We start from the raw sequence: 27,924 nt of genomic DNA, 5'->3' as shown, positions 1-27,924 counted from the left end.
GGTGGTGGGCAGCGGTCACCTGGGCAACAGGCCTGGGAGGAGGAGCCCGTAGGCTGGGAGTCATAGCATGGGCGACTCTGGGCAGGACAGAGCTTTTGTTTTGTTACCTTCTTCTTGAGTAGGGGGTGAGCAGAATGATAACGTGTCCAGTTTGACGCCGAGAGGGACAAGCACGGAGGACCCTTGGCCTTGCCATCCCTGCACCCTCACAAAGGCCCCCTTAGACATTGCAGACCACATCTGTGCAGATGCCCGCCTGTACACGGCAGCGGCACTAGGCAGCATGTGTGGAGGGGCCGCAGGTCTGGCCTGGCCTGTTGGTGAGCAGAGACCTTGGGAAGTCACCACGGGGAGCAGGGGTGGGCCCTGAGCTTCCTGCTGGCATAGACTCGCAGGGAGGGGCCTGCCTTCCTGGGGTCACCCCCTATACCGTCAAGTTCCTTGTCACTGCCGTGACCTGCTGGTGGCAGCCAAGGGCGTCTTGCTTTTCCTTCTCTGGATGGTGGCAGGCCGGAGCTGCAGCTTCTCTCTCACTGTGCTGCATGCACGGCCCCTTTCAGTAAGAATGGGAAATGTGCAGGTGCACACCCAATGGTGTTTGTCCCAGCGGTCCCTTACCTGTTTTGATCAGAGGAGTGAAAATAGCTTTGCTGCCTTGTACTGACTGTGTTTACATCAGGCGTTCAGAATGTAGCTGCACATTGTAACAATGTGTCTGCTGGGGAAGGAGTCTGGTATTCTGGGCATCCTGGCACCTTGCTGGGGAAGGGACGGAAGGTACCCAGAGGCCACGGAGGTGATGGAGGAAGGAGGTGGCACACGCCATCCCTCTCCCTTCCAGCTACCTTGCCAGGCCTGCCTGCTGCGGCTGCTCCTGCCCCAGGCACCTCCTTGACCAGATGAGCTGCAGGTAGAGCATGGGGATGTTTGCAGGCCGGGGCGCATGGGGCTGGGGGGGGGGGGTGCGGGGTGTGTGTTCCTGAGTCCTCATGTGCTCAGCAGGCAGCGGGGGGAGCCCCTGAGGTTTGAAGTCTGGGAAAGAGCAGGACCAGGTCCAGCGCTCAGAAAGGTTGGTGTAGGGCGGAGATTGGGTAGAAGAGAAGCCAGGGACAGAGAAGACGAAAGCCTGGACAGTCCCGGAAGCTTGGCAGGGAGGGGGTGAGAGGATCAGGTAGCACCAAGGATCAGGAGTGCAGGGTCAGGGGTGGCTGCAGGACGCCCCGAGCCTCAGAGGCCCCAGTGGAGATGGTGAAGGTGGGAGAGAGACCCTGGGAGCCTGGAAGAGTCACATGGGCTGGAAGTAAAGTTCCTGGAATTGTCACCTAGAGCCAGATGGGGTGGCGTGTCAGATTCCGGGGACATTCAGGAGCTGGGGAAAGACTTGGGAGTCCTGGGCATAAACCACGGCGATCGATGGAGGTGGAACACGAAGGGTATGGGCCGCGGGACAGCTGGCCCCCCGGGGATGCCGAAGCTTTGCAAGTTCTGTGCCGCCAGGAGGATGAGAGAGCGCTGTGCTTCTGAACGGGACCCCGTGGTTGTCATGGAAACAGCAACAGCTCACAGGCGGCTGTTCTGTCGCGCCCGCGGCGCCGCCTTTGCAGTTTGGGGCTGAAAGCTGATTCTTGCTGTGCCCATTACTGAGCCGCCAGGGGTCTGTCGGGGGTCTGAGGAGCCAGGGAGGCACAGCAGAGCCCTGGTGGGTGCTGCGTCTCCAGTGTGTTTGGCTTTTAATTTCCTGTTGGATCTCTGCCTAATCATGGGAACCTGCTTGGCTGGCTTTGGTTTCAAAGGGTTTCAAGTCTCTTCTCATTGTAAGTTCACTTAGAACGAAAACCTTGTGAATTCGAGAGTTTTAGTAATAAATCTCATTGTTTGAAATCCTCGTTATTCAGATAAGTTTTTTTTTAATATGCTGAGTTGTTGTCTATTCTTTATCGGGCCGGTTGCTAGCAAACATTTGAAAGGCTTTGCTACGTGAGCAGTGAGATGATTTGACAGCCTCGGCTGCACACCTGAATCTCACAACTCGGGCGGAGGCGGTGGCTGCTAATTCATTGCTCTGATTTAAGGGGTGTGACTTTTTCCGTGGGCAAAGGGTTTAACAGCATTGACAGAAACAAGTAGCCGATGCCACAATCGGTCTGCCTAGCTTGTGCCTCTTCATGAGCTGCCTCTTGGCTCTCCTGGGAGCTGGGACCAGCCTGTCTGCCCCGCAAGGCTGCAGCTAGCCCGCTGCAGTTAGCAGAGACTGGAAGCAGTCTCTGGGCAGCTGTGTTGCTCACTTTGCTCTGTAGGACATTTGCTTGGAATCCTTCTGCATGCAAAGAACGTGTGGAAAGAGATCGCTTGTGGAAATAGATCTGGAAACAGTGTTATACATTCAAATGGCCTTAGTCAGATACCTTTGCTGTGACCCAACCGGGGGAAAAATGTCATTCATAATTTTCTTCATAAGATGTGGTTAATTTTACACGTTAGTATATTCATTTGTATGGTGGAAATTTTCCATGAGTTCAACCATTTAATTTATTTATTTGAAAGGCAGAGAAAGAACTATTATCATCAGCTGATTCGCTCCCCAAATACCTGCAACAGCTTGGGCTGGGCCAGACTGAGACCACGAGCCCAGAACTCAGTCTGGGTGCTGCATGTGAGTGGCAGAGACCCAAGTACTTGAGCCATCACCTGCTCCCTCCCAGGTGCATATTGGAAGGAAATTAGAATCAGGAGCAGAGGTGGGACCCGAACCCAGGCACTGCAGGAAGGGAAGTGGGCATCCCCACACCATGTGAGCTGCATCAAATGCCCGTCCCCTGTACCATGAATTCATAAGACAACAATTTTCTTCAACGACAAACTGAGCTTCCCCTGTTAGGTGTTTTGCTAATTATCTGACATAGGCATCAGTGTCTTGGCTTCTCAGCTGAGCTGTGGTCTCTTGAAACAGCAGAGCCGTTCTGCCTTTTGCTTTCCTTAAAATAGTCCACCGGGTTTAGCTGAAGTGCAAACACAGCGCTTGGATTTCTTGTACAAATATGAGTTTCACTAAAAAATTTAGAGGGAGTTTTAGTGCTCGCCCACCTTATAGTCACATCTGCTTTTGTCCACACTCACGTGTGTAAGTTGGGTGTCTCAGAGCAATTCTATGATACCATCTGGAGAACAATTCCCCAGCCTCAGGATCCCACAGGCGCATTGTAAAGAGTTTCTTACTAATTGGTTTTGAAGGAACATTGGGTTGCAATGGGTTTGTGTCTCCAGGGCTTCGCCGACACAACCCTATCTGCATGGGCGCTTTCAGTAACATCATAACAGCAATGCCATTATTTGTGTGCTGTTCCCCGTAAGTTAGTAGATAACTTAAGCAACCAAAGCTTTTTTCTTTGTTTTTCCAAGGTCTCATCAGAAAATGGAAGACCCCGAAGAAAGCAGCGATGAGATTCTCGCTCGCCTAACGTCTGCGGTAAGACCAGCTCTCCCCCGCCTAGGTGTGCACAGTAATGAGACTGGGGTCTTGAACTGGCGAGCAATCTGGGGAGTGGTGTAGAGAGATTGCCCTATGACGGCTTTGCCTTTCTGGGCTCTGATGCACCTGCCTTGGGACATCATGGTTAGTGCTGGTGGAAGGTTCCTGTAACCTTCACAAAGGCGTTGGATCTGATTTTGTAAATACAGTGATTTAACCTGGAAAACCTGGGACTGGCTAGACAGTGGAGAAAAGACTGCTTCATTAGAGGAAAGGGAACAAAAGAATCTCCTTGGTCAGCAAAGGGCCAGAATGTTAACTGTTAATGGGGCTTGTTTGGGGCCTATTGTACCATTTTCATTGTTTTTTAAAGCCGCCCATCAACCTTGGTCTTTTTGCTTGCAGGAAAGCTCCTGCCTCTTTTATAGCAAATCTGGCTATAGCAGCGAACCCCTGAGTTCCAGCTTTGGACAAACTAACACTCCCACGTCACCAAGTTGCAATCCATTGGCTTGGCTGTCTGGGAACATTCTTCACCTTCCCTGAGCTTGCTTAGCTCTGCTTTAGTTCCATGATTATAAGAGTCATAGCTGAAAGTCATACGTGGTTGGGTTCCATGTGTGGATGGAGCTGATCTGTACTAGGTCAGGTCAGCTGGGCACAGTTTCAGGATTGAAACTTGTCTTTCCTGTTCTTCAGGAATGTAGCTTAAAAAAAAGGAGTTCTTGCCTCAATAGAATGGTCCATGGTGTCAGACTTCACATCAAATGGATTCCTGACAGCATTTTATGAACAATGTTCAGTGTGATATTTGTAGTTTAAAATATTGATCAGAAAGGAATTTCTGTTGTGTGCCAAATCGTAAAAGCCATCTGTTTGAAAAGCACTCACTGTAGACAAGAGCCTGTGTTTTACCCTGTGTGAGCATGAACAGCCATGCACACACACCTTGGTTAGACTACTCATCACCCCTCGTTAGTGGGTGGCATTATCTCTATTTTACTCACACAGGATCTTGTAGAGAGCAAGTAACTTGCTGAAGGTCACCCAGCCAGAAAAGAACAAAGCCAGAATGTGAACTCATAATTTTCCACCTCCTAATCACATTGTCTTAACCACTACGCCTTATTTTTTCAGAATGTAATATAATGTAACTGGGTTAGTTTCAGAAATGACAAAAACAGCTCAGATTTGCTTCCAGCAGCCATACTAAGAAGACCAGACAGATATATTTAGAAAGTTAGTATATAAAGGAGTTGGAAATTGAGCACCAGAAACAGTGGTTTTATAGCTAATAAATTCAAGAACAGCAACAGGAAGCTTCCTTAAAGAGACTGGACTTGAACCACCCATGAAAGGTAGTCAGGATCTGAACTGGATGTGTGTTCGTGCTGTGGGATTTATTAGGGGCAGGTGTAGGAACAAGAAGGTACAAGATAGTACACATCGCTGGTTAGAGAAGAATGTCTTAGTTTAGAAAAATCAAGGTCCTTTTGGGCAGCATATTGATGTGATGAGGCAGATGGTTTAAAGATTTTATTTGTTTATTTGAAAGTCAGAGTTATACAGAGAGAGAAGGAGAGGGAGAGGGAGAGGGAGAGAGAGAGAGAGAGAGAGAAAGAGAAAGGTCTTCCATCCACTGGTTTACTCCCCAATTGACCACAACTGCCAGAGCTGCGCTGATCTGAAGCCAGGAGCCAGGAGCTTCTTCCAGGTCTCCAATGTGGGTTCAGGGACCCAAGGACTTGGGCCATCTTGTACTGCTTTCCCAGGCTATAGCAGAGAGCTGGATCAGAAGTGAAGCAGCCAGGACTTGAACCAGTGCCCATATGGGATGCTGGCACTACAGGTGGGAGCTTTACCTGCTACACCACAGCACCAGACCCAAGGCAGATGTTTAAGAAAGAATAAGAATCAGAGGTGGGGCAGTAAATTGGGGGCTGATGAAAACTTGGGTTTTCTCAGGACCAAAAGAAAGTTGAGTTCAGAAAGGAATCCAAAAAATTTTTTCTTAAAGATTTATTTTATTTATTTGAAAAGCAGAGTTACAAAGAGTGAGAGACAGAGAGAAAGAGAGATATCTTTCATATGCTGGTTCCTTCCCCCAAATGGCTGCAACAGCCAGGGCTGGGCCAGATGAAAGCTAGGAGCCAGGAGCTTCATTCCTGCACCTACTCCCATGTAGGTGCAGGGGCCCAAGCACTTGGGCCATCTTCTGCTGCTTTCCCAGGTGCATTAGCAGGGAGCTGGATCAGATGTGGAGCAGCTGGGACTTGAACCAGTGTCCATATGGGTTGCCCATGTGGCAGGTAGCATCTTTATCCACTATGCCACGGCACCGATCCCTCAAAGATTTTTTAAAAGCCAGCATTAGTGGGTAGAATAGAGGAGGAGTCAGCTAACTGAAGTTCTGGGACTTTCATGAGTGGAGACGGAGTTACCCAGGAAGTTGGGTAACATGTGGAAATTTAGGTGATGTTTTTAGTGGTGGGAGGGAAGCATACTGACTTTGAGAGGATAAAAACATGAAAGGATTCAGGACACACCTAGAGACCAGCATCTGGTGCTCCTGGAGTTAAGGTGAAAGTTCTGGGAATCAGTCCGAGAGAGGCTGCAGGTGGAAGAGCAGAACAGACGGCAGGGTCTCGGGACCCCCACAGTAAGAGGGCAGAGGCGCGCTGAGAGGGCAGTGAGGGGACGTGCAGGTAACCCAATGGGCTCCTGGAAACAGCGTCTGAGGAGCCTCTGAGGCAGAAGGCATGGGCAGCGATTTAGACCTCGGTGAGGTGATCTTGCTGGAAAAGTCCCCAAGCAAGATGCTGGAGTGGCACTGAGGAGTGAAGAGACCGGGAGAGAAATCCTCCTCTGTGCCACTGCTGGTGAACTGGCCCAGGACCGTGAACACATCCATGTGCTAAGCTTACATCTTCTTCCTTCCAGCCAACCGTGTGACCGTGGCCAAGTTGAGTGCAATGCCTAGACAGTCTCTAAGGCCCCTCCTGTTCTAAAGATCATTTGTGAAAGGACGCTCATCCCCACTTCTCTCTGCAAATGTGGCCATTCCTGCTGGCGGTGCTGTACTGGTTACCTAGGTGCTGGCGCCATGCAGGAAGGAAGATGTACACGCCTCCTAAGCTCACTCAACAGGTCTCATCCACCATGCCCCTGAGCGTGATTAAGGAGAGCAGAGGTGATCTGTGGTGTGGAGTTGCTAGTGGACTTCCAGGGCTCTGTGTAGGGGCACTGGGGAGGCGCCAGTGGTTCCCAGCAGTGCTGTCCTCACCGGTGTAACTCAACCTCGGGATCTTTGTGTGTTAACTGTCTTTTTAAAAATCCTCATGACTTTAGCTCCCGTAGTGTTTCCTAGTACCTTTGTAGGTTCATCAGGGGGAAGGGGTCTGACATCTCAACAAATAATACCTGCAGTTCTACTCAGGAAGAAAATGAAAGCGGGCTTTCATTCATAAAGGAACACGCCTGTGTAAAAATAAAAACGTCTTCTTAATGCAGTCAGCTTGATGGTTGTTAACTTTGAAGGAGCATAAAGGATTAAGATGTTCCCGCCATGTTCAAGTGGTCTTCAGGACAGAGCACCCTCCCCAGCGTCTGACATGGGAAGCCCTATGAGAAGTCTGCAGCCTCAGTGGACAGGACGTGTGATGCCAGGCCTTTGCCACTACATACAGCCTGTGCAAATGCACGGGGCGGGGTGGGGGATCATCTGAAAACTGCCAGTCACTGTCTCCGTCTTAGCACCTTCTCCATTCTAGTCTCTGACGGCTCTGCAGATTTTGTTAACTTAAAGACCCCTATTTCGTTGATTATCAGTCTCTGTTGGTGCAGTCGGGTCACTAGGCTCAGGAGGGCCTTCGAGCGGCCCAGCCTGCCAGCTCCCACCCTGGAAGTTCCACACGTCCTTCTATTTTATTTTGTTGTATTATAAAGAAATTGGTCCCAGGGCACGTATTCCTGGGAAACTTAAGCCTCCAGCCTTTTGTTAACAGCTACATGCACTAACCAGTTGTGCAAGAGTATTTCATTTTTTTAAATTAGATTTTTCCACTGTTTGTGACCAATAGAGTGCTCAGAATTGGTAACTTTTATATGTTGTTACACTTTAAATTTAGGAGAAAAGCAAAAACTCTGGAGGCACAGCAAAGACCCGAGAGGGACTTGGGAAGGGCCCAAGGACAGGAGCCAAAGCCACTGACATCTATAAAGAGGAACCAGCGCTTGGTTTGGGACTTCTGGCTCCAGTTTACTGAAAGTCTGCATGCAAAGCAGCACTGACTGGAATATGTCATTTCTTTAATGAAATGAAAGGTTCTTTAAGCTGAGTTTTCAGGCTGGAAATTGAGGCGTGAAAAATACGAGCATTTTGTCTGGGCTGGATGCCAGTTTTGCAATTTTTGTTCACAATCTCGCAATGTAATCTCAGTTACTCTGAGTTGTGAATTGTGAATGTTGGTTGCCTGTTTGATCGGATCGTTACATGAGGGGCACTTAGGAAGGGACAGGGAGCCTGTGGTATGTCCTTGGGCTGCTTGGTCCAGCGAAGTCAGTGGCGATGTGCAAAGAGAAGAGAATCTGAGGATCTAGAACAGACCGCTAACTAATTTGGTGGTGGCGGCAGGGGGGAGTGAATTTATAGCCATACCACTTTTTTTTTTTTTTTTTTTTTTTGAGACAGAAAGAGACTTACAAACAGACAGGTGGACAGACAGATACAGAAAACTCACAGCTACTGGTTCAGTCCCCAGTTCCTGCAACAGCCAGGGCTGGGCCAAGCTGGAGCTGAGAACTGGGAACTCAGTCCAGGTCTCCCATGCCGGTGGCGGGCACCCACTCACTTGAGCCATTACCACTGCCTTCCAGAGTCTACACTGGCAGGAAGCCGGAGTCAGGAGCCAGAGGAGGGGATCAGACTCAGGTAGTCTAGTCTGGGACGCCAGTGTCTTCACTGCTGTCCTAACCACTAGACGAAATGCCAGCCTCATGCGGGCTGGTACCATTGGACATTTTCATTCATCTTCACCCGTTTCATGTAGAACCTCGCTCTTGAATGCCTTTAGTGGTGTTTTCTAAATCCCTCCCAAAGGTACAAATCACAATTCAGGTACAAATCGCAGTTCCTCCGAGGAATACTGGTGGGCACACCCGCTCAGGCCAGTCGAGCCCAGCTTAGCGAAGACAGCCATGGCTGTGAGCTGCAGAGGCCCTGGGAGAAGGTATAAGACTTTAGGTGGCAAGGGTTGCAGAGCAGGGGACCTGCCTTGGGGTTTCTGTCTGCACCTGTCTGGGAAGGGAGGTGCTGTCAGTGTTATCACCAAAGCGTTGTCCCTGTTCAGGGTCCGTGAGGTTCATGTCACCCGCAGGCTTCTTCTCTCAGCTTCCCAACATCTTCTCTCTGACTCCTATTCCCACATGACCCCTACGTTCCAGACAAAACTGAGCCCACGTTGCTCTCATTAACCAAGGCCTGCCCTGGACTTGGGATTCCATGCGCGTCTTCTCTCGTGCGTCCTTTCCCTAAAGTTCTCTTGGGTAACACTTGATGCAGAGCCACAAGGACACAGGTGTTAACAAGCAGCCGATTGTGCTGTGTCACCAAAGCGTGGCACCAGACTGTCCACGACTTCCTGCCTCTCGGCTGTCCCATTCCTCCGGTGTTGCCTGTCCTCTGATTTTCCTCTTGCTCATTTGAAACTCTGAAGAGTTGACCGTGTCTCCTCTTTCACCTGGGATTTCCATTATTTTCGCTGAGGTGCGTCTCTCACAGGACTCTGTGTATACCTCTTCCTGGTCTAGGATGGGAAGTGGCTAGGAGTCCTTTGTTTTGTCTTCCTTGCTGATGCTACAGTTTGGGCTTTGTACATTGGAGTATTCCTTTGTGAACAGCAGTGTCTGACGGTGAGCAGTGATAGCTTTTTTTTTTCTTGGATTAGAAACTTTGAAGTTGGTACTGGTTCAGGAAGCAGAGTGCATGGGATTTGGGGTTTGGTAACTCTTGAAAAAGACTCCCAGAGAGTTCCCTAAGGGATCTTTGCCAAGGTGGCAGGATCTGGAAGTAATCCGAGGTTAGTGAAAGTGGGGAGAGTCCATCATGTTGAGTGCATGATGAGCACAATCAAGTGGGAAGTTACTTTACCACGTTTAAATATGGTTTTTAAAGACACAAATGCTAGTTTCCATTCGTGCTTTTTCCTGGCCACTTGCCCCATCCTTTCTGGGAATGGGAGATGGCGTTTAATCCCCCTTCTCTCTGCTTCTCAGAGACCTGAGCGGGCTTGTCTGTGCAGAGACTGTGGGAACGGGAGTTCCTCCCCCAGCGAATGACTAACCCCCTGTCTGGCAGCCACGGGAGGAGGAACGTCCTGTTACCTTGTATGTATTATCTGTGTGGAACATAACATTCCTTTGGGAATCCTTCCTCTGGCTCCAGCTCTTCCAGTCGCTTAAGAGCTACTGTGTGATTTGGGGAGGGGTCAGGTAGATTGAGTTTAGAGAGAGGCATTGGGTGATGCCCACAGAGACTGTTCTGGTTTCAAGGAGCACTAAAAGTGTACTGAATAAGAGAGGGAGACTTTGTCCCAGGTGTTAAGACACCTGTATCCCACGCCAGAGTACTCGTGTTCAGTTCTCAGCTCTGGCTGCCGACTCCAGCTGCTTGCTAAGGTGCACCCTGGGAGAACGCAGGGCATGGCTCGGGTAATAGGGTCCTGCCAGCCTTGTGGGGGACCTGGATTGTGTTCCTGACTCTAGCTTCAACCTCTGCCCCAACTGTTGTGGACATCTGGGGAGTAAATCAGCAGAAGCAAGGCTGTCTGCCTGGCTCTTAAAGGAATACAATTTTTCCAAAATGCACCCATGGCATTATGGCTCAGTCTTTCTATAGAATGGCTTGTTTCTGGTGTTAATATGGAGCTACTGGGCTTATAACTGCCTTCCTTCCATGTGCCTCAGTGCTACCTTCCTCCAACTAGAATGTTCACAGGATACTGGGCTGTTAGCTGTGGGTCTCTAGGACTTGGTGGAGAGCTGGCTAATGCTCCTTCCACTTCCTTTAGGTAAGATCTCCTTGTAGAATCTTCCAAACTTGTGACTGCCCATGCCTCCATGGATCACTGCAATGTATATTTCTACCTCTTGTCAGTAAAAATGCTGATATATTCTATAACTATTACACATCAAAATGCTTATTCCCCAGTACTGTAAAATGCAGGGCACACACACAGCTTTATAATTGCCAAGTCATCCTCTCTGTTTCCAGTGAAACTTTCTGAGCCTACCCACATGACGTGGTAAGCTAATGTACTGTAGCTTTGGTTGTGGTAAGCACATTTACCAGTCCATGGTAAATGGTGTTTTGCCTACTGAAACAAGTCCAGTGGAGGACATCTGTTTAAACATATTCAGAAATAGGGCCGGCGCCGCGGCTCACTAGGCTAATCCTCCGCCTTGCGGCGCCAGCACACCGGGTTCTAGTCCCGGTCGGGGCACCAGGTTCTGTCCCGGTTGCCCGTCTTCCAGGCCAGCTCTCTGCTGTGGCCAGGGAGTGCAGTGGAGGATGGCGCAAGTCCTTGGGCCCTGCACCCCATGGGAGACCAGGAAAAGCACCTGGCTCCTGGCTCCTGCCATCGGATCAGCGCACTGCGCCGGCCGCAGCGCGCTGGCTGCAGCGGCCATTGGAGGGTGAACCAACGGCAAAGGAAGACCTTTCTCTCTGTCTCTCTCTCTCACTGTCCACTCTGCCTGTCAAAAAAAAATATTCAGAAAGAAATGAATGTATGAAACTATATTCAAGTTGGTTGAGCGAATGCCTTAGGAATGAGAAGAAAGTTATGTGTATGTTTGTGTATATGTGTTTTTATTATATAGGTGCATAGAATTCATATAAAGCATGCATAAGTAAAAGTAAATAGCCCAAGAAAACAGCAAACAAGTGATTTTGCTGAAAATTAATATAAGTATAAATTGTAATACATTCTTCATACCATGCATATTTTATGGTGTTGATCAGATAAAAGATGAATTAGAAGTTCTATGTGGTTAGCTCTGTGCAGGCTGTCTGGATAAGGGAAAGAAAAGAGTGTTCTGGGTAGATTTGTAAGGGTTGGGAAGCTCCGAAGCTGGAAATAGAGGTGCACGAGTGGCTCGGACTTGAGGTGAATTTGGGGGTACTGGCCAGAAGTGGGAGTAGAAGGGAAAGTCAGAGATCAGGGTGATCTGGTGAAGGCTAAGCAGGTTGGTCATGTTCCAGAACTGGTTACCATTAACCCACCAGCATGGCCGTGAGGATCTGTGTTGCCATTCTGTGGTGGGTCCCCCACAGGTGAACCAGCTCCGTGGCACCTGTGAATCCTACAACCCGTAAACAGATGCACTGTGCAGATGCGACTAAGGCAACGCCCTATGGATTGTCTGCACAGACCCAGTCTAATCCCATGAGCTTTTAAAAGCAGCGAACTCGCTCTTGTGAAAGTCCAGGATAACTGGCAGAGGCGACGGCGAAAGAGATCCTAAGCCTGGGAAGAATCCAGCATGCCCCTGCTGGCTCCCACATGGAGCAGCCCAGGTGCAGGCACCAGACCAGGGCCTCCCAGAGCCAAGGGTGGCTGCCAGGGGGCGTGCAGCCAGGAGCAGGCGCGTCATCCTACAGATGCAAGGGCCGCGTTCTGCTGGCAGTCCGAAGCGCATCGTCCCTCAGTGCCTCCCATGAGGAGTGCAGCCATGGATGTCTTGGTTTGTGCCGCGTGAGTCTGTGGAGCAGAGAACCCTTCACGCCGTGCTGTGCCTGCAGCGATGTGAGAACACAAGTGGCTGTCACTTTGCGCTGTTTAGTGGGTAGTCATTTGCTATGGCAGAGACACAAATGAACGCACGTCTCTTGTTGAGTCTGCGTGATCCCTTCATTCCCACGACGACAGCTACCTCTTACACATCGCGAGCCGCCGAGCCACAGCTAGTTAAATCGACTGAGGTGAATTTGTAAAGCTGAAGTCCATTTCCGTATGGTTACAAGAAGCTTCAGAATTCTGTGGAACTCTTTTTTTTTTTTTTTTTTTTTTGACAGGCAGAGTTAGACAGTGAGAGAGAGAGAGACAGAGAGAAAAGTCTTCCTTTTTCCATTGGTTCACCCCCCAATGGCTGCTGTGGCCGGCGCACCGTGCTGATCCGAAGCCAGGAGCCAGGTGCTTCTCCTGGTCTCCCATGCGGGTGCAGGGCCCAAGCACCTGGGCCATCCTCCACTGCCTTCCTGGGCCACAGCAGAGAGCTGGCCTGGAAGAGGAGCAACCAGGACAGAACCAGAACCAGTGTCCCAACCAGGACTAGAATCTGGAGTACCAGTGCCGCAGGCGGAGGATTAGCCTAGTGAGCCACGGCGCTGGCCCTGAGTTAACTTTTAAAGTAATCTCTGAACCTGAAAGCCCTTGGAAGCATTGTTCCTGGCTTAAGGACAAAACATTTTAGTGCTCATTGTCCCATGGTGGCCTGGGTGGGTGGAATAAGTGTCCACACTCATTGTCAAGAAGTATCTGATTGTGGTGGGAAGCAGAGTCTTGAACGCTGCGAATGTGAGTATTTAAGCAGCTGTGGTCTGGGTGTGTCCCTTCCTCTATTGCATTCTGGTGCTTAGCTTAATTAGAAGGTTCTCCTACCCCTGTTTTAGAGTATTTGGATCTTGAGTTCTGAATTTTGTTCTTCCAGGAAGCTCACACGTGCTAGCAATTCTTATAAACATTTTACTTGGAAAGGTTTTTAGTTGGGGTCTGTGTTGTGGCTCAGCGGGTTTAGCTACCTCCTGTGATGCTGGCATCCCATTTGAGCACTGGTTCAAGTCCTGGCTGCCCCACTTCTAATCCAGCTCCCTGCTAATGAGCCTCAGAAAGCAGCGGAAGATGGCCCAAGTCCTTGGGCACCTGCCGTCCACATGGGAGACCCAGATGGAACTCCTACCTCCTGGCTTCAGCCTGGCCCAGCCCTGGCTGTTGTGGCCATTTAGAGAATAAAACAGTGGTTGGAAATTCTCTATCTCTCTCTCGTGCTCTCTGTAACTCCCTTTCAAATAAATACATAAATCTTAAAGGAAAAAAGAGCGTCTTTGATCTAGGTTTCTCAGTGTATTTCCAGTGCAACATCCCTACAAGTTCAGTAGGCATCCATCTCTGTTTGCGTGGGACTTGGTGAGTGGTGTAGTTATCCTGCTGCTGCTTCAGTTTATATTCCTGCCTCCAAAAAGGACAAGGGTTGAGAGAAGACATTTCTCAGGCAAACGAGAAAATTGCTGGATAAAAGGCATCATACGGCTTGAGTTTGCAAATTATGTCATGACCTTGAAGCTGCTTTATTAAATAGACTCAGTGAATTCATTGAAGAATCATTAGCTGTATTATACATGTTGAAAAATTGGGCTTGCCAGAAAATGGAAAAAAAGTAATTTAAGACATAAAAATTAAAAATGTAAGAATGTAAGCAAGATGAACATTTTGTTTCAGTGTTACTGCAGAAATCAGAATGGCCACCTGTTTTGTTAGAATCCATTTCATGTACGTGAAAATTTTTTTCATCAGGAAATGCCTCTTGATTGGCAGTTGGGGCTTTGGTTTGGGGCTTTGTCAGAGGCTGTGAGGGCAGCTCTGAAACCTGCAGAAGACGGCATGTGCCTGACCTTTGGAGACGTTAGTGTCATCAGCTTGCCCTCGTCAGGTTCCTTCAAACATCTGTAGCTTCTCCTGTTCTTTCTACTTTGAAATTCGTGAGATTTCCACAACAGAAAATGACTTCCCACAGTAATTTTTCATCTGTTTAGATTGGCACCTTCTTCCCTCCCTCTCTCTCTCTTTCTCTCTCTCTCTCTCTCTCTGGTGAATTTGATGGGCTTAACATCGCTGACTGTTCCCCTGCGGGTGGACAGAGGTCACCATCCCCAGGTGACATGGACGGCTTTGTGCTGATTTGCCAGTGGGGTGATTTGAGAGGGAGACGTTTGTGAGGCGAATCTTGAACAAGTCCTGGAACTAGGTGCTTCTGCTGCTGGCCATCCTGTGTGCAGCGTGCTCTGCTGACGCTCACCCGGTGCACCATTGCCACTCCAGAGAGCTCTGGCTGCTTGAAAATTCTCAGGTTGAGCTCAGACCCACGTTTTGCAGCTCCTCTCCATTGGGCTGAATTTCACCTTGTACCTTGCAAATATGTGAAGTTCATGGTGGTGTTGTCCCTACAGCTCCTCTTGCTACCTGAGGCCACAGTGTGCAGGGAGGGCAGGCACATGGGCTGTTGTGTCCCTCGGGTCCAGCCATGGGGAGATGACTGTCCCCTCGTTGCCCCCCACAGTTAACTCGTGTCATGGCCTATCAGTTCTTTCCATGGCAGACCCCTGTCGGATTCATTGTACGTGTAGCAAGCTTCAATAACAGTTTTTAAACCTAAATGTAGAACTTTATTCCAGTTTGTTTTGTTGGTTTCAGGTCACTTCTACACGTGTCAGCCTTTAAATGGTCACCCATTATCTCAGTTATAATATAGCTGATGAGCATATCTATGTATTCTGTAAAATAGTCTATCTAAGAGATGTTGCACATGTCCCTAATTTCCTTGAGACAAATGAGTAAACACACATGTATCTATCATCCCAGCATGTTTAACACTTCCTTGACATGCTGACAGAAATGACTGGGAAAACAACTCTGTTAAATGAAGTATTAGGTGGAGAACAGCAGGGTGTAGACAGATAGATAACTTTCTTAATTTCTAATTATTAGTTGACAGTAACAGATAATCACAAGATTATCCCTGTGTCAGATCTGTGGTGCTATTAGCTCTTTAGAACACAATAATGAACTTGGAAATAAGAAAACAGGCCTCTGAGGAACAAAGAAAATTGTTCCTTAGCCCGTGCATAATCCTTCATAGGAGAAAAGTCTAATAACCAGCATCCCTGCTCAGTCTGTGTTGTGCACGAAGTACATTGGTCAAGAAGCATTGTTATTGTTTCTAGATTTCTGAAAGTTCATGGGAGCTCAGGATTGTGTAGTGATTCCAAAGTTAAACGTATTTGGAAATAAAACATAGAAGAGTATTGGGTTATGTTTCTTCTTCCATTTAGTCTAGGAGATTGAGAAGATGGGCTCTGTGTTTTAAAAAATTCCTATTAGGGGCTGGCACTGTGGCACAGTGGGTTAACGCCCTGACCTGCAGTGCCGACATCCCATATGGGTGCCGGTTCAAGTCCCAGCTGCTCCTCTTCCAATCTAGCCCTCTGCTATGGCCTGAGAAAGTAGTAGAAGATGGCCCAGGTCCTTGGGCCCCTGCACCCACATAGGAGACCCAGAAGAAACTCCTGGCTCCTGGCTTCAGATCAGCCCGGTTCCAACCATTGCAGCCATTTGGAAAGTGAACCAGTGGATGGAAGACCTCTCTCTCTCTCTGTCTCTGTCTCTCTGTAACTCTGTCTCTCAAATAAATAAATATTAAAGAAGGAAGGAAGGAAGGAAGGAAGGAAGGAAGGAAGGAAGGAAGGAAGGAAGGAAGGAAGGAAGGAAAGAAAACAAAAAACCATAGCTTGTAAGGATAACCTTTGGTTCATTAAGAATTTGACCAACATTAGTTTACCTTCAAAAATGAACTTCCTTTACTTTATTTGTTTTTTATTAATTTTTTCTTCTATTTAAAATTTTTTCTTCTTTTTTTTAATTTGAGAGAGAGAGCAAGCAAGCTCTTGGCCACTGGTTTATTCACCAAATGCCCACAACAGCCAAGGCTGGACCAAGGCTTGGCCAAGGCCAAAGCCAGGAGCTTAGAACTCAGTCCTGGGTGGCAGGACTTCAGGAGCTGGGCTGGATATTGAATCCAGGCACTCTGATGTGGACAATGGACATCTTTTTCCTTTTAAAGATTTAATAATTTATTTGAAAGTCTAAGCTACAGAGAGAGGGAGAGACAGAGATACATAGAGAGATCTTCCACCCATTGATTTACTCCCCAAGTGTCCACAATGGCCAGGGCTGGGCCAGGCCAAAGCCAGGAGCCAGGTGCTTCATCTAGGTTTCCCATGTGGGTGACAGGGGCTCAAGCTCTTGAACCATCTTCCACTGCTTTTCCCAGGCCATTGGCCTGGAACTGGATTGGAAGTGGAGTGGCCAAGACACTCCCATATGGGATGCCAGCACTATAGCTTTACCTGTTATGCCGCAGGGCCGGCCCCAGGGAACATGGACGTCTTCACCAGCATCAACCACTAGGCCATTTGACACCGCCTGTTGTCCCGTCCTTGCTCTGATGCAGAATAGCTTGTGTGAGCTTTTGGGGTTTTCAGCCTGAAGTCCCAGGTGCGGTACCCAGGGAAGAAGGGAGACAGAATGCTAGAGCAGAAGACGGAAGACTGCCTCTGATTTGTATTGAATTTCGAGGTGATTCTGTCAACAGCCATGCTGGTTATTGAAGGCAGAAAGCTGACAACATGTCAGCGTGCATCTGACCGGTGTCTCTGATGGGGGACGGGGGAGAGGCGGGAGTTTGGGATCCGTCTCATCAATCCCTTACTCATCCTCTATTTGAATAGACACAAGGGCAAACATACCCTTTGTTGTATCTGTCTTAAATTATATAGATTTTTTTCATATTCAATAAGCTATATTTTAAATTAAAATTGAAGCTTCTCCAAAGGCTGCCTTGCAATATTCCACGTACTCCAGCAGGTCCTGTCTGTCAACCACTGCTACGGGAAGTTAATCTAATCATCCGATTGCTTGATTGAATTATGGCTCTGTGTGTGTGTGTGTGTGTGCGCGCATCTGAGACAGTGAAGGCCGTGCTCCTTTACAAATGAATTGCATTAGAGGAGAATACAATAAAGAGTAAAGATGGATGGTCAGTTGAAATCATTGTAAAATTGAAATACGGAGTCCGGTTGAATAGAGCAGTGGTTCTCAGCCCAGCGGCTGCCTGCCATCACGTAGGTAACGTACAATAGCAATGACACAGCCTGAGTCCTGGCCGCCCCAGCCCGTCTCCACCCAGATTCTCATTTAGACAGGCTCCGAGTAGCAGCAGCTTTGCAATCTAACCCAGATGGCGTATCCTTGCTGGCCAAACCTGAAGCGTTTTCCAGCCTTCCTTGGTCCTGTTTGGTGTGAACAATCATGCACTTCATTGCAGGAGTAATCTTGTGCCTGATGACCAGTGTCTGCCCCAGACCTCGCTATGGGGATGTGGCCTGGAAGGGTGACTTTCTGAGATGTAAAAGTTTGGGTTCTGAAAGTCGCCTGACCCCAGAGGGTTCAGCAAAGGGAGTTGGGCATCGTGGTAGGGAGCAGAGAAAAAGCCAAGGTCCTCTTCTTACAAGATGAAGAAGCTGGGGCTTAGCATCTGCATTTGATAAAAAGCAATGGCCAGGATCAGAGCATAGTTCTTGGCCCTGCATTTCTCGCACCTAACCTGAGAAGGTTCTGTTTTAGGTAAGGTGAGAGAAAAACAAAAATAATCCACAGCGATGCAGTGGGGAAATCAGCAGTGTCCTTTAAAAGACTTGGGGCCATTTGGGAGTGAACCAGCAAATGAACAATCAGTCTTTCTCTCCCTCCCTCTCCCTCCCTCTCCCTCTCGCCCTCCTGTCTCCTTTTCTTCCTCCCCTTCTCCCTCTCCCTCCCTCCCTCTCTCCTTCCCTTCCTTTCTCTCCCTCTCTCTCCCTTCCTCTTTTTCTCTCCCTCCCTTTCTCTCTCTCCCTCTCTCCATTACTTTCTCTCTCTCTCCCTCTCTTTCCCTCTCTCTCCCTCCCCTCTCCCTCTCTCCCTCCCTTTCTCTCTCTCTCTCCCTCTCCCTCCTTCTTCCCTCTCCCTTCCTCTCTCTGGGTAATGCTGCCTTTTAAATAAATAAATAAACCTTTGAAAACATACACCGTGTGGCGATGGTAAAGGAGCATGTAATGAGATCTCTCCTAGTTGACGTTTTACTCCATCAGCTCCTTTGGGGGTGTTGTCAAAACCCTCTTCTCTCCTGGGGTAGAAGTGTGGACAGCACTCTGCATCCCACGCTGTGCCACAGCCTCCTGTGCTGTCGCCACAGAGGCTCAGGGCTGCAGTGCAGTGCAGGGGAGCAGTCTTGTGTATTTTATATGAAAAACGAAGCTTGCTTGCCTTCTTTTTTTTTTTTAACATTTGCTTATTTATTTGAAAGGTAGAGTTAGAGAGAGAGAGAGACCTAGAGAGGTCCTCCATCCACTGGTTCACTCTCTAAATGGCTGTGGTGGCCAGGTCTGTAACTTTAAGCTCTCCATTCACCAGCATTTCTGGAGCCCAAACTCCCAAACAGAGGGAGGGACTGATGGTGCTTTCACTGCTGGGAGACTCCCCAGGCATCCAAGATGCAGCAAAATCACCACAGGTGCTCCTGAGCGGACACCCGTCCAGGCAAGGGTGGCAGTGGTAGCTGTGTGGGGTGAGCCACCCTCTTAAGGGGTGATGACGTACTGGCCACGGAGAATGCAGTCCCAGGGGCCTCTCAGGATCCCTTTATAGCAGAGGAATCCAAATTAAGTAATTTGAACAGCAAGGCTGCACTTTAACCTTGACTTCCGGTACTTCCCTTTGAAGTGTCATTTCTGTGATGTGGCCAGCTGGATGAACTCCCAGGCTGCACACCTCCAGCCCTGGGGTCCTCCAAACCCCTCGGATACCTGGACACACGCCTCGATGTTGGGAGATTGTGTCCTGCAGGGGAAAGGGCTGGCACCCTATGGAAGTCATATTCTTCTCAGACAGTTCCCAAAGACTATCCTCATGGTGTCATGGAAGGTGGCTGTATTTAACCTTTCCTTGTCTTTGTCTGGGTTCCCCTTTGAAATGATTTTATGGAAGCATTTAAGCATTCAAAGTGGGGAGAGCAAGAGAATGTACAAGCGCTAAAAAATTTGGACAAATTAGTGGGGTCTAATGCACTTTGGCTTTTTTTAAAAAATGCATTTATTTGAAAGACAGAATTTCAGAGAGAGACAGAGACAGAGAGATCATCCGTCCTCTGGTTCAGTCCTCAAATGGTCACAGTGGCCCCAGGGCTGCGCCAGGCCAAAGCCAGGAGCAAAGAGATGCATCTGAGTCTCTCATGTGGGTGGCAGGGGCCCACATACTTGGACCATCCTTTGCTGCTTTCCCAGGTGCGTTATCAGGGAGCTGGTTTGGAAGCGGAGCAGCCAGGACTTGAACTGGCTCTCCTATGAGATGTTAGCATCGCAGGCAGAGACTTAACCTGCTGTTCCACAGCACTGGCTCCCACTTTGGCTTTTAAATTAATTCTTCCCATTTCACCTGTCCTGGAAGGTGAGGACACCAGCCTATCTGGGGCATGTTGTCCAAAATGGCTACTGTTAACTGGGCAGGCTTGCAGTGAACATTCATGGAGATCAAACCAGGAACACCTGTCTCAGTTTTTCTAGAATTTCTATATAAACCAGCATCTTTGTGGGATAAACAATATGTAATGTCTTTGCCATTTTAACAATTTAATTCATATTTGCATTATTTCTGATGCTATACAGTGAGCTCTCTGAAGTGCTCTCTCTCATTGTGGTATATGCACCAGCATTGCACAGTGTATGCATTCTGGCAACTAAGTTTTTTTTTTAAGTAAGTCTATGGGATTCTTCAAGATTATTGGCCCAAAATCCCTATGCAGAGATGTTTCCATGTACTGAATGCAAACAAGCAACAAATAAGTGAGGAGAGAAAACCTGTACTTTATTGCGGCTGCTCTTAGTTTGGGTTGCAGATCTAAAAACAAAGTGCTACTTTTTCAAGCTGTATTTTCTTCTTGTAATTTGATTTTTTCCCCTCTAATATTTTATTAGGTGCAGAGGGAGCTTGCAGCTGTTATTGCTTTGAAAGCAAGGAAGTCTGGTGAGTAGTCTCTGCAGGGGCTGCCGGGGGAGTCGAGCGCTTTGGGGACCGTTCACAGCAGAGCGTGTCTCTGGAAGCCTCCGTGTGGGACGCAGAGAATGTCACTGCTTTCAAGATGATTTATTCCACCATCAGAATAGCGCAGGATGCTGTATAGATGGTTCTTATACTTTCACTACCTGTGCTCCAGCTTATTTCCAATTCCAAGGAAAAGCGAGATTTACAAATATGTTTGCCGTCCACTGCTCCCATGAGAAGGGTGTAAGTGCACCTTGCATGCCATATCATACTAACAAAGAAGACTGCATTCCATGGAGGGCGGTCTTTGTGTAAGGATGCTTAAAAAAAAAAAAAAAATCCAAGTTGCTTAATGACATGGCAAGGCCAGTATTCTTCCTGGGACTGGCTGCATGGATCTGAGTCCCATACCTGTGGGGTATCATCTATGACGGTGATGTGTGGAAAGGAAGCGGGAGCTTGCAGATACCTTGTAAGGGAGAAGAAAAAGCACTCTGCATGTCAGAAGGAGGCGTCCTGCAGCGTTCCTGTACAGAGGGAGGAGGCCGGTGCTGAATGGAATGGGAATCAGTAGGAAAGTACTTTCTGGATCATGGTGAACTGGACGGGGACTTCTCAGGCAGAAAGACTATGTCAGCCTCAAAGCGAGGGCGGATTTTGAAGCAGTCAATGGCACAGGAAGGACTCATGCTTCACAGCTTTCCTTTTCCAGTAGCAATCTACGTGCTGGCTCGTCTCCCGGTTGGGTTTTTGAGTGTGAATTCCCTCGTTACATTCCTGTCACTTCCCGTGTGGGTTTGGCCGATATAGAGGACGCAGACTGGGCGTCACGAAGGTGGTGGTGGAGAAGCTGAAGGGACAGCGTCTGAGCCAAGGTGCATCACAGAGTTCGTAGAGGGGAGGCCCCCGCAGGGGACGGGCAGCAGCATGGAGCTGTTGGACAGACAGCTGAGAAATCAGTCGGGCTGAAGGGGATCTTGGTAACAGGGACGGGATTTGTCTGCACATCCTGGACGAGCTGGGATGGCAGTGCCTGGGAGGGTGGGATTTGTTTTCCTGATGTTTCAGAATAAGATAAGGAAGTAATAATAATAATCATAAAGTAGCAAGTGTCACTGCCAAAGAATGACCGAGGAAATCCAGCACGAGGCTGGGGTGGGGAGCGCCTGGTTTTCCCTGAGTGGGACAGGACGGCTGTGTGTCCGAGCACGCCTGAGCCTAAGTGCAAAGTCAGGGCAGAAGGGAGCCCCCGAGGGGTGTGCCAGGCAGGTGTGGTCAGCAGAGGCATGCCCAGTGTGGTTGAGTGGCAGCAAGGAGGCGGGGGGACAGAGTAGGGACAGGTGATCAAGGCCAAGAGAGACTGTGACATCAGGCTGGGTGGTTTGAACTTTCTGGAGGTGAAGGGAAATGAAGAGGAGCAGGCAAAGACCCACACATGCTAGATGGTGGGAGTGAAGATTGCTGTGCGGGCTCCTCAGGTCTTGATGTCACCGGATGAGGTTAGCACGTCCGTTTTCCTTCCTTAAGCCATCTCTGCAGCTCGGAATGCGATTGTCATTTTGGGAACTCCTCAAACACACTAGCTACGGGGATGTGGTTTTTTGGGAGAGCGGTTGTTCAGTGTGCACAGTGTTCACAGCTCTGTGATCCAGCCCTTGCATGGCTGGGGCGTAGCTGTGGGACCCAACTGGAGGTGCACGTGAGGCTTGTGGTGGAAGGATGTGTGTGGTTCTGTTGAAAACAGCATGGAAGCAAGAAACTGGCACTTAAGTGGCTCTCATAGGGAACTGGTATCATTGGTGGATGGCCGTAATGGAGTGTCAATCAGCCTTTGAAAAGATGTTTTAAAGAATTAATATGCAGATGGTGAAATGATCAGTGAAAGAAATTGTATATAATAACATACTATTTCTGTAATGAAAATAGCTTCATTTATTCTTGCTATCTTAGTTGAGCATTCTCACTGAAAGAACTTTTATAAGACACGAACGTATGAAGAAGAAACCGAAAAATCACACGTCATCTCACCAACACAGACAACCACTGACCCCCTTTGGTTGTATCTCTTTCCAGATACCTTTCCTTATTAATATGCACATATTGCTGTTGCTATCTATTAATATTCAGCTTTGTTAAGAGTGATATCATCTTAGACATACACCTTGATTTTGAGATCATTGCCCATTCACATACTGTTGTAACAGACAGTGCAGACAGAGTCTGAGTACCCTGTACCTGGGCTGCTCGCTGGTGGCATCTTGTACAACCATGGGGCAGCACCACAGCCCAGATGGCAACATGGGAGCAGGGTGTTTCCAGCTCCCTGTCCTGCCTCATGTTACTCATTTGCAGCTACACTGGCTTCCTTTCTTTTAAAGATGCATTTTTTTACTTGAAAGACAAAGTTACAGAGAGGCAGAGGCAGAGAGAGGGAGAGGGGGAGGTCTTCCATCCACTGGTTCACTCCCCAAATGGCCAGTAACCCAAACTTGACAGGTACTTTGGCTACAGTCAGTGGCCCTACACAGACACACCGCTGTCACTGGAAGTCCCTTGGTCACATTGGGGTTCCCTCCCGCTTCTGTACGTCCTGTGGGTGTGGACAGATGTGCAAAGACTCATAGCCACATTACAGCCTCGCGCAGAGTAGGGTCTAACAATCCATCCTTCCCCCGCTCCAAACCCTGGTCTTTTTACTCTCTCTCTAATTTACCTTAAACTTGAATGGCTAGAATTACATAGTAGCTTTTAAGACTGAATTATTTCACTATTTATCGAACATATGCCTTTAAGTCTTCCATTTCTTCCTTTTTTTTTTTTTTTCATGGCTTCATAGTTTATTTCTCTTTAGAGCTGGGTGAGATTCTGTTGTCTGGATGTACTGTGGTTTATTGACCTATTCATCTACTAAAGGACATCCTCATTGCTTTCAACTTTTAATTTTATTTATTTATTTTCATTTTTTTATTTGAGAGAGAGAGAAATACGGAGAGAGAGATTCTGTCTGCTGATTCATTCCCCAAAACGTCCACGACAGCCAGGGGTAGGCCAGGCTAAAACAAGGAGCTCAGAACTCAAACCAGATCTCCCCCATGGGTGCCAGGAACCAAGCACTTGAGCCATCATCTGCTTTAACCCAGGGTATGTGTTAACAAGAAGCTGGATCTGAAGTGGAGTAGATGTTTTTGTTTTTGTTTTTGTTTTTTTTAAGATTTATTTATTTACAGCTGGCACCGTGGCTCACTAGGCTAATCCTCCGCCTGCGGCGCCGGCACTCTGGGTTCTAGTCCCAAATGGGGCGCTGGTTCTGTCCTGGTTGCTCCTCTTCCAGTCCTGCTCTCTGCTATGGCCTGGTAAGGCGGTGGAGGATGGCCCAAGTCCTTGGGCCCTGCACCCGCATGGGAGACCAGGAGGAAGCACCTGCCTCCTGGCTTCGGATCGGCGCAGCACGCCAGCCACAGCGCGCCAGCCGTAGCAGCCATTTGTGGGGGTGAACCAACGGAAGGAAGACCTTTCTCTCTGTCTGTCTCTCTCTCTCAATGTCTAACTCTGCCTGTCAAAAAAAAAAAAAAAAAGATTTATTTATTTACTTGAAAGAGTTACACAGAAAGAGGAGGGACAGAGAGAGAGAGGTCTTCCATCCGATGGTTCACTCCCCAATTGGCCGCAACAGCTGGAGCTGCAACAGTCCAAAGCTGGGAGCCAGGAGCTTCTTCTGTGTCTCCCACGTGGGTGCAGGGGCCCAAGAACTTGGGCCATCTTCCACTTCTTTCCCAGGCCATAGCAGAAAGCTGGGTCAGAAGTGGAGCAGCCAGGATTTGAACCAGCGCCCATAGGGGATGCCGGCACTGCAGGCAGCAGCTTTATTCTCTGTGCCACAGCTCCAGCCACGGAGTAGGTGTATTCTAACCAGGCACAGCAATATGAATTGTGGGTGACCTAAGTGGTTAAGTTAACCAACATGCCACAAGCCCATACTATGCTTTGAAGTTTTAACAGTTACACAGAAGGTTACTATAAACATCGATATGCAGATTTTTATGTGAATAGATGTTTTCAGTTCGTTGAGGTAAATACCAAGGAATGTGATTATAGGATTATGTGATAGGAGTATGTTAAATCTTGTTAGAAACTGCCAAACTGTCTTCCAGCATAGCTGCGCTGTTCTATATCCCCACCAGCAATGAATGCGAGTGCCCTTCCTCCATGTCCTCCCCGGTGTGTGTTGGTGTCCTTGCTCTGGATTTTACAAACTCTGACAGGTTTGCAGTGATAGCTCGTTGTGATTGGCAGCTCTCTAATGACCCAGGACGCTCAGTGAGGCATCTCTTGAGATCTTTGGTGCATTTGTTAATTGGCTTGTTCATTTTCTCATTGTTGAGTTTTGAGAGTTTGTTGTGTATTTTGACTAACAGTCCTTTATCTGACAGGTCTTCTGCAAATATTTCCTCCCGGCCTGTGGCTTGTTTTCTCATTCTGTTAAAAGTGCCTTTATAAATAGAGTGCCTATTATAAATAGAGTTTTTGTTTTAGTAAAAACTGTTTACCAGTTACTTCTCTCATGAGTCACGCCTTTGGTGCTGTCCCTAAAAGTCATTACTGCATCCAAGGTCATCCAAGTTTTCTCCTATGTTATCATCTGAGAGTTTTATAGTTTTGTGCTTTGTCTTCAGGTCTGTGGTCCATTGAAGTTCATTGTTACGAAGGGTGTACAGCCCGTGTCTAGATTCATCACTTTGCATGGGGGTGTCCAGTTCTTTCTGCACCATTTGTGAAAAGGACACTCTTTCTCCCTTGCATTGGCCTTGGCTCTTTTCCTTTTCCCTTTCCCCTTTCCTTTCCTTTTTCCTTTCCTTTTTCCTTTCCTTTTTCCTTTTTCCTTCCCATATGGGTGCCGGTTCTAGTCCCGGCTGCTCCTCTTCCAATCCAGCTCTCTGCTGTGGCCTGGGAAAGCAGTAGAAGATGGCCCAGGTTCTTGGGCCCCTGCACCCATGTGAGAGACCAGGAGGTAGCTCCTGCCTCCTGGTTTCAGAAAGGTGTAGTTCTGGCCATTGCAGCTATCTGGGGAGTGAACCAGCGGATGGAAGACCTCTCTCTCTCTCTCTCTCTCTCTCTCTCTGTAACTCTGTATTTCAAATAAAAATAAAAAATAAATGTTTAAAAAAAGAGTTATAGAGAGGTATACAGAGAGAGAGAGAGATCTTCCATCCACAGAGACCAGGGCTGAGCCAGGCTGAAGCCAGGAGCTTCATCCAGGTCTCTCACATGGGTGTTGGGGCCCAAGCCTTGGGCCATCTTCCACTGCTTTTCCAGGGCATTAGCAGAGAGCTGGTTCAGAAGCAGAACAACCAGGATGCAAACCGGCACCTGTGTGGGATGCCGGCACTGCACGCCTGCCCTGCCTCCGCTTCTCTGTCCAAGATCTGTTGGTTGCATTTGTGATGCTCTATTTCTGGCCTCTCTGTTCTGTACCTTGGTCTGTTTATTCTTCCACCAATACCACATACCTTGGCGACTGCAGCTGTTAAGTCTTGAAACTGGGCAGTGTCAGCTCTCCACCTTTGTCCTTCTTCAGTATTTTGTTGGCTCTTCTGGTTATTTCCCATTCTGTATCAACTTCAGAATCAGTTTATCCATATCTGCTTCTGTTTTGTCTTCTAATTGGCTCTTTTTAGGCCACGTGAGAATTCTTGATCTTCGTGTTTCATGCACGTGTTGGACTCAAATGAGTTCCAATAACTCGTCTTAAAAATTACCTGGTAGGGGGCAGGCGTTTGGTCTTGTGCTTAGGATGTCCCCATGCCATGTTGGAGTGTGTGGGTTCAAGTCTCAGTCCTTTCCCAACCCCAGCTTCCTGTTAATGGGAACCCTAGTGGGCAGCAGCTGATGACTCGACCAACTGGGTTCAGAGTTGGCGCTGTGGCATAGTGGGCTAAGCCTCCACCTATGGTGCTGGCATCCCATGTGGGCGCTGGTTCCTGTCCCGGCTTCTCCTCTACTTATGGCCTGGGAATGCAGTGGAAGGTGGCCCAAGTGCTTGGGCCCCTGCCACCCAATGTGGGAGACCCAGATGGAGATCCAGTCTCCTTGCTTTGGTCAATGTGGGTCTTTGGGGAGTAACCAGTGGATGGAGGGTCTCTCTGTGTCTTTCCTTTTCTAATTCTGCCTTTCAAAGAAATAAAAATACATCTTAAAAAAAATGCATGGGTACAAAATAAAGACAATTAGAGCTAGAAGTGCTTTGGCAGTGGGTTTCTTGCAAAAGGGAAGAAACGAATCTCCCAAGACACCGATTAGCTACCATTAGCAGCAGAATAAGCAATCCAGGCAAAGAGAAGAGGTGCAAGGGTATCTGTGCTAATTTCTGTAAATTGTATGAAGCTGTAAAATGCTATTACTATCACTAAGGTTTGTTCTCAGTGCAGAAAACCACTTAAAGGCACATCCTAATGGCCTCTTAGAAAATTACAAGAAAATGGATTTTTACTAAGTGTGAACCTTGAATCATTTATAGAACCTACGCTGATTGGCAGTTACTTTTATTTCTGTTTGTATGGTGAGCTGAAGCCAGAACTTTTTCTTCCTAGTGATGCTCATTTGAATAACCTCTTCTAGTTACACATAAATCTGGCATGGCCACCTGAGCCCTAATTAACAGTTTTACTGCAAGACATAAGATATTAGGGTAATCAATTCCTTCTGTCAAACTCCAGATGTGGCAACTATCATTTTAATACCTTTTTTTTTAAAACTACACATAGACCCTGCTTCTTTTCTTCTTTGTTCTAAAGACAAACAAACAAAACCCTCAAACTGGTTTTAAAAACAAACATACACAAGAAACTCTGTTCTGTAGCTGGGGCTCTCATTAAGGCTGTGCTGGATGGTTCTGTGTTCTGTCACCTTCTAAAATCACAATAGTAAGTGTTCTTTGTTCAGCCCGCCGTGGACTCACTAGTACAATTCCATTTATGAAATATGGGCTACATGTTAATTACACTTGGGTCCAAATGTGCTCTTGCTCATGGTGGGGTCCTCCGTGCCCTCTCCTGTACCTGGCGTCTAGTAGGTGCCTGATTAGGACCGAGTGAGGAATGAATGAACCTCACACCTGTAACTCAGGCTCTCTTGCACAGAGCCATTATTATTTCTCCTCCATTCTCAGCATCAACTCAAGTTCTGGACAGGTAGTGTGGAAGAGGTGGTGTCTCCAGCAGTTCCATATTTGGATTCTTTGAATACAGTGATATGCACCTTGTTGTTTATTTTAGCCTCTCTCAAATTTACTGTGGTTTGGACAGTAGGAGAAAGAAGCCTTTGTTTCTCTCTAAGCAGTCCTTGTCCTCATTACTTTTCTTTCTTTTTTTTTTTAAAGAGGCACTTGACAGTACAACAGGCATGTAATTTATTTTGCAAGTTTTTTTTTTTTTTTTTTTTTTTTTTGGACAGGTAGAGTTATAGACAATGAGAGATAAAGACAGAGAGAAAGGTCTTCCTTCTGTTGGTTCACTCCCCAAATGGCTCCCACGGCTGGCGCTACGCCGATCC

General features: G+C 47.9%; 1 protein-coding gene across 1 annotated transcript in view; it reads left to right on the top strand.

The window, feature by feature from the left end:
• The window catches only part of RAPGEF5 (Rap guanine nucleotide exchange factor 5), a 245,354-nt gene that overhangs the window by 68,665 nt on the left and 148,765 nt on the right, over window positions 1-27,924 (top strand). Inside the window, exons 6-7 of the mRNA XM_051852807.2 lie at window positions 3,400-3,466; window positions 20,310-20,358. Of these exons, the coding sequence (XP_051708767.1) occupies window positions 3,400-3,466; window positions 20,310-20,358 (116 nt within the window). The remainder of the gene's footprint in view (window positions 1-3,399; window positions 3,467-20,309; window positions 20,359-27,924) is intronic.

This window comes from Oryctolagus cuniculus, chromosome 16, assembly GCF_964237555.1.
Source record: "Oryctolagus cuniculus chromosome 16, mOryCun1.1, whole genome shotgun sequence".
Lineage (NCBI taxonomy): Eukaryota > Metazoa > Chordata > Mammalia > Lagomorpha > Leporidae > Oryctolagus > Oryctolagus cuniculus.
Note: the sequence above shows the minus strand (reverse complement) of the source record. Positions and strands in the feature narration are given on the sequence as shown.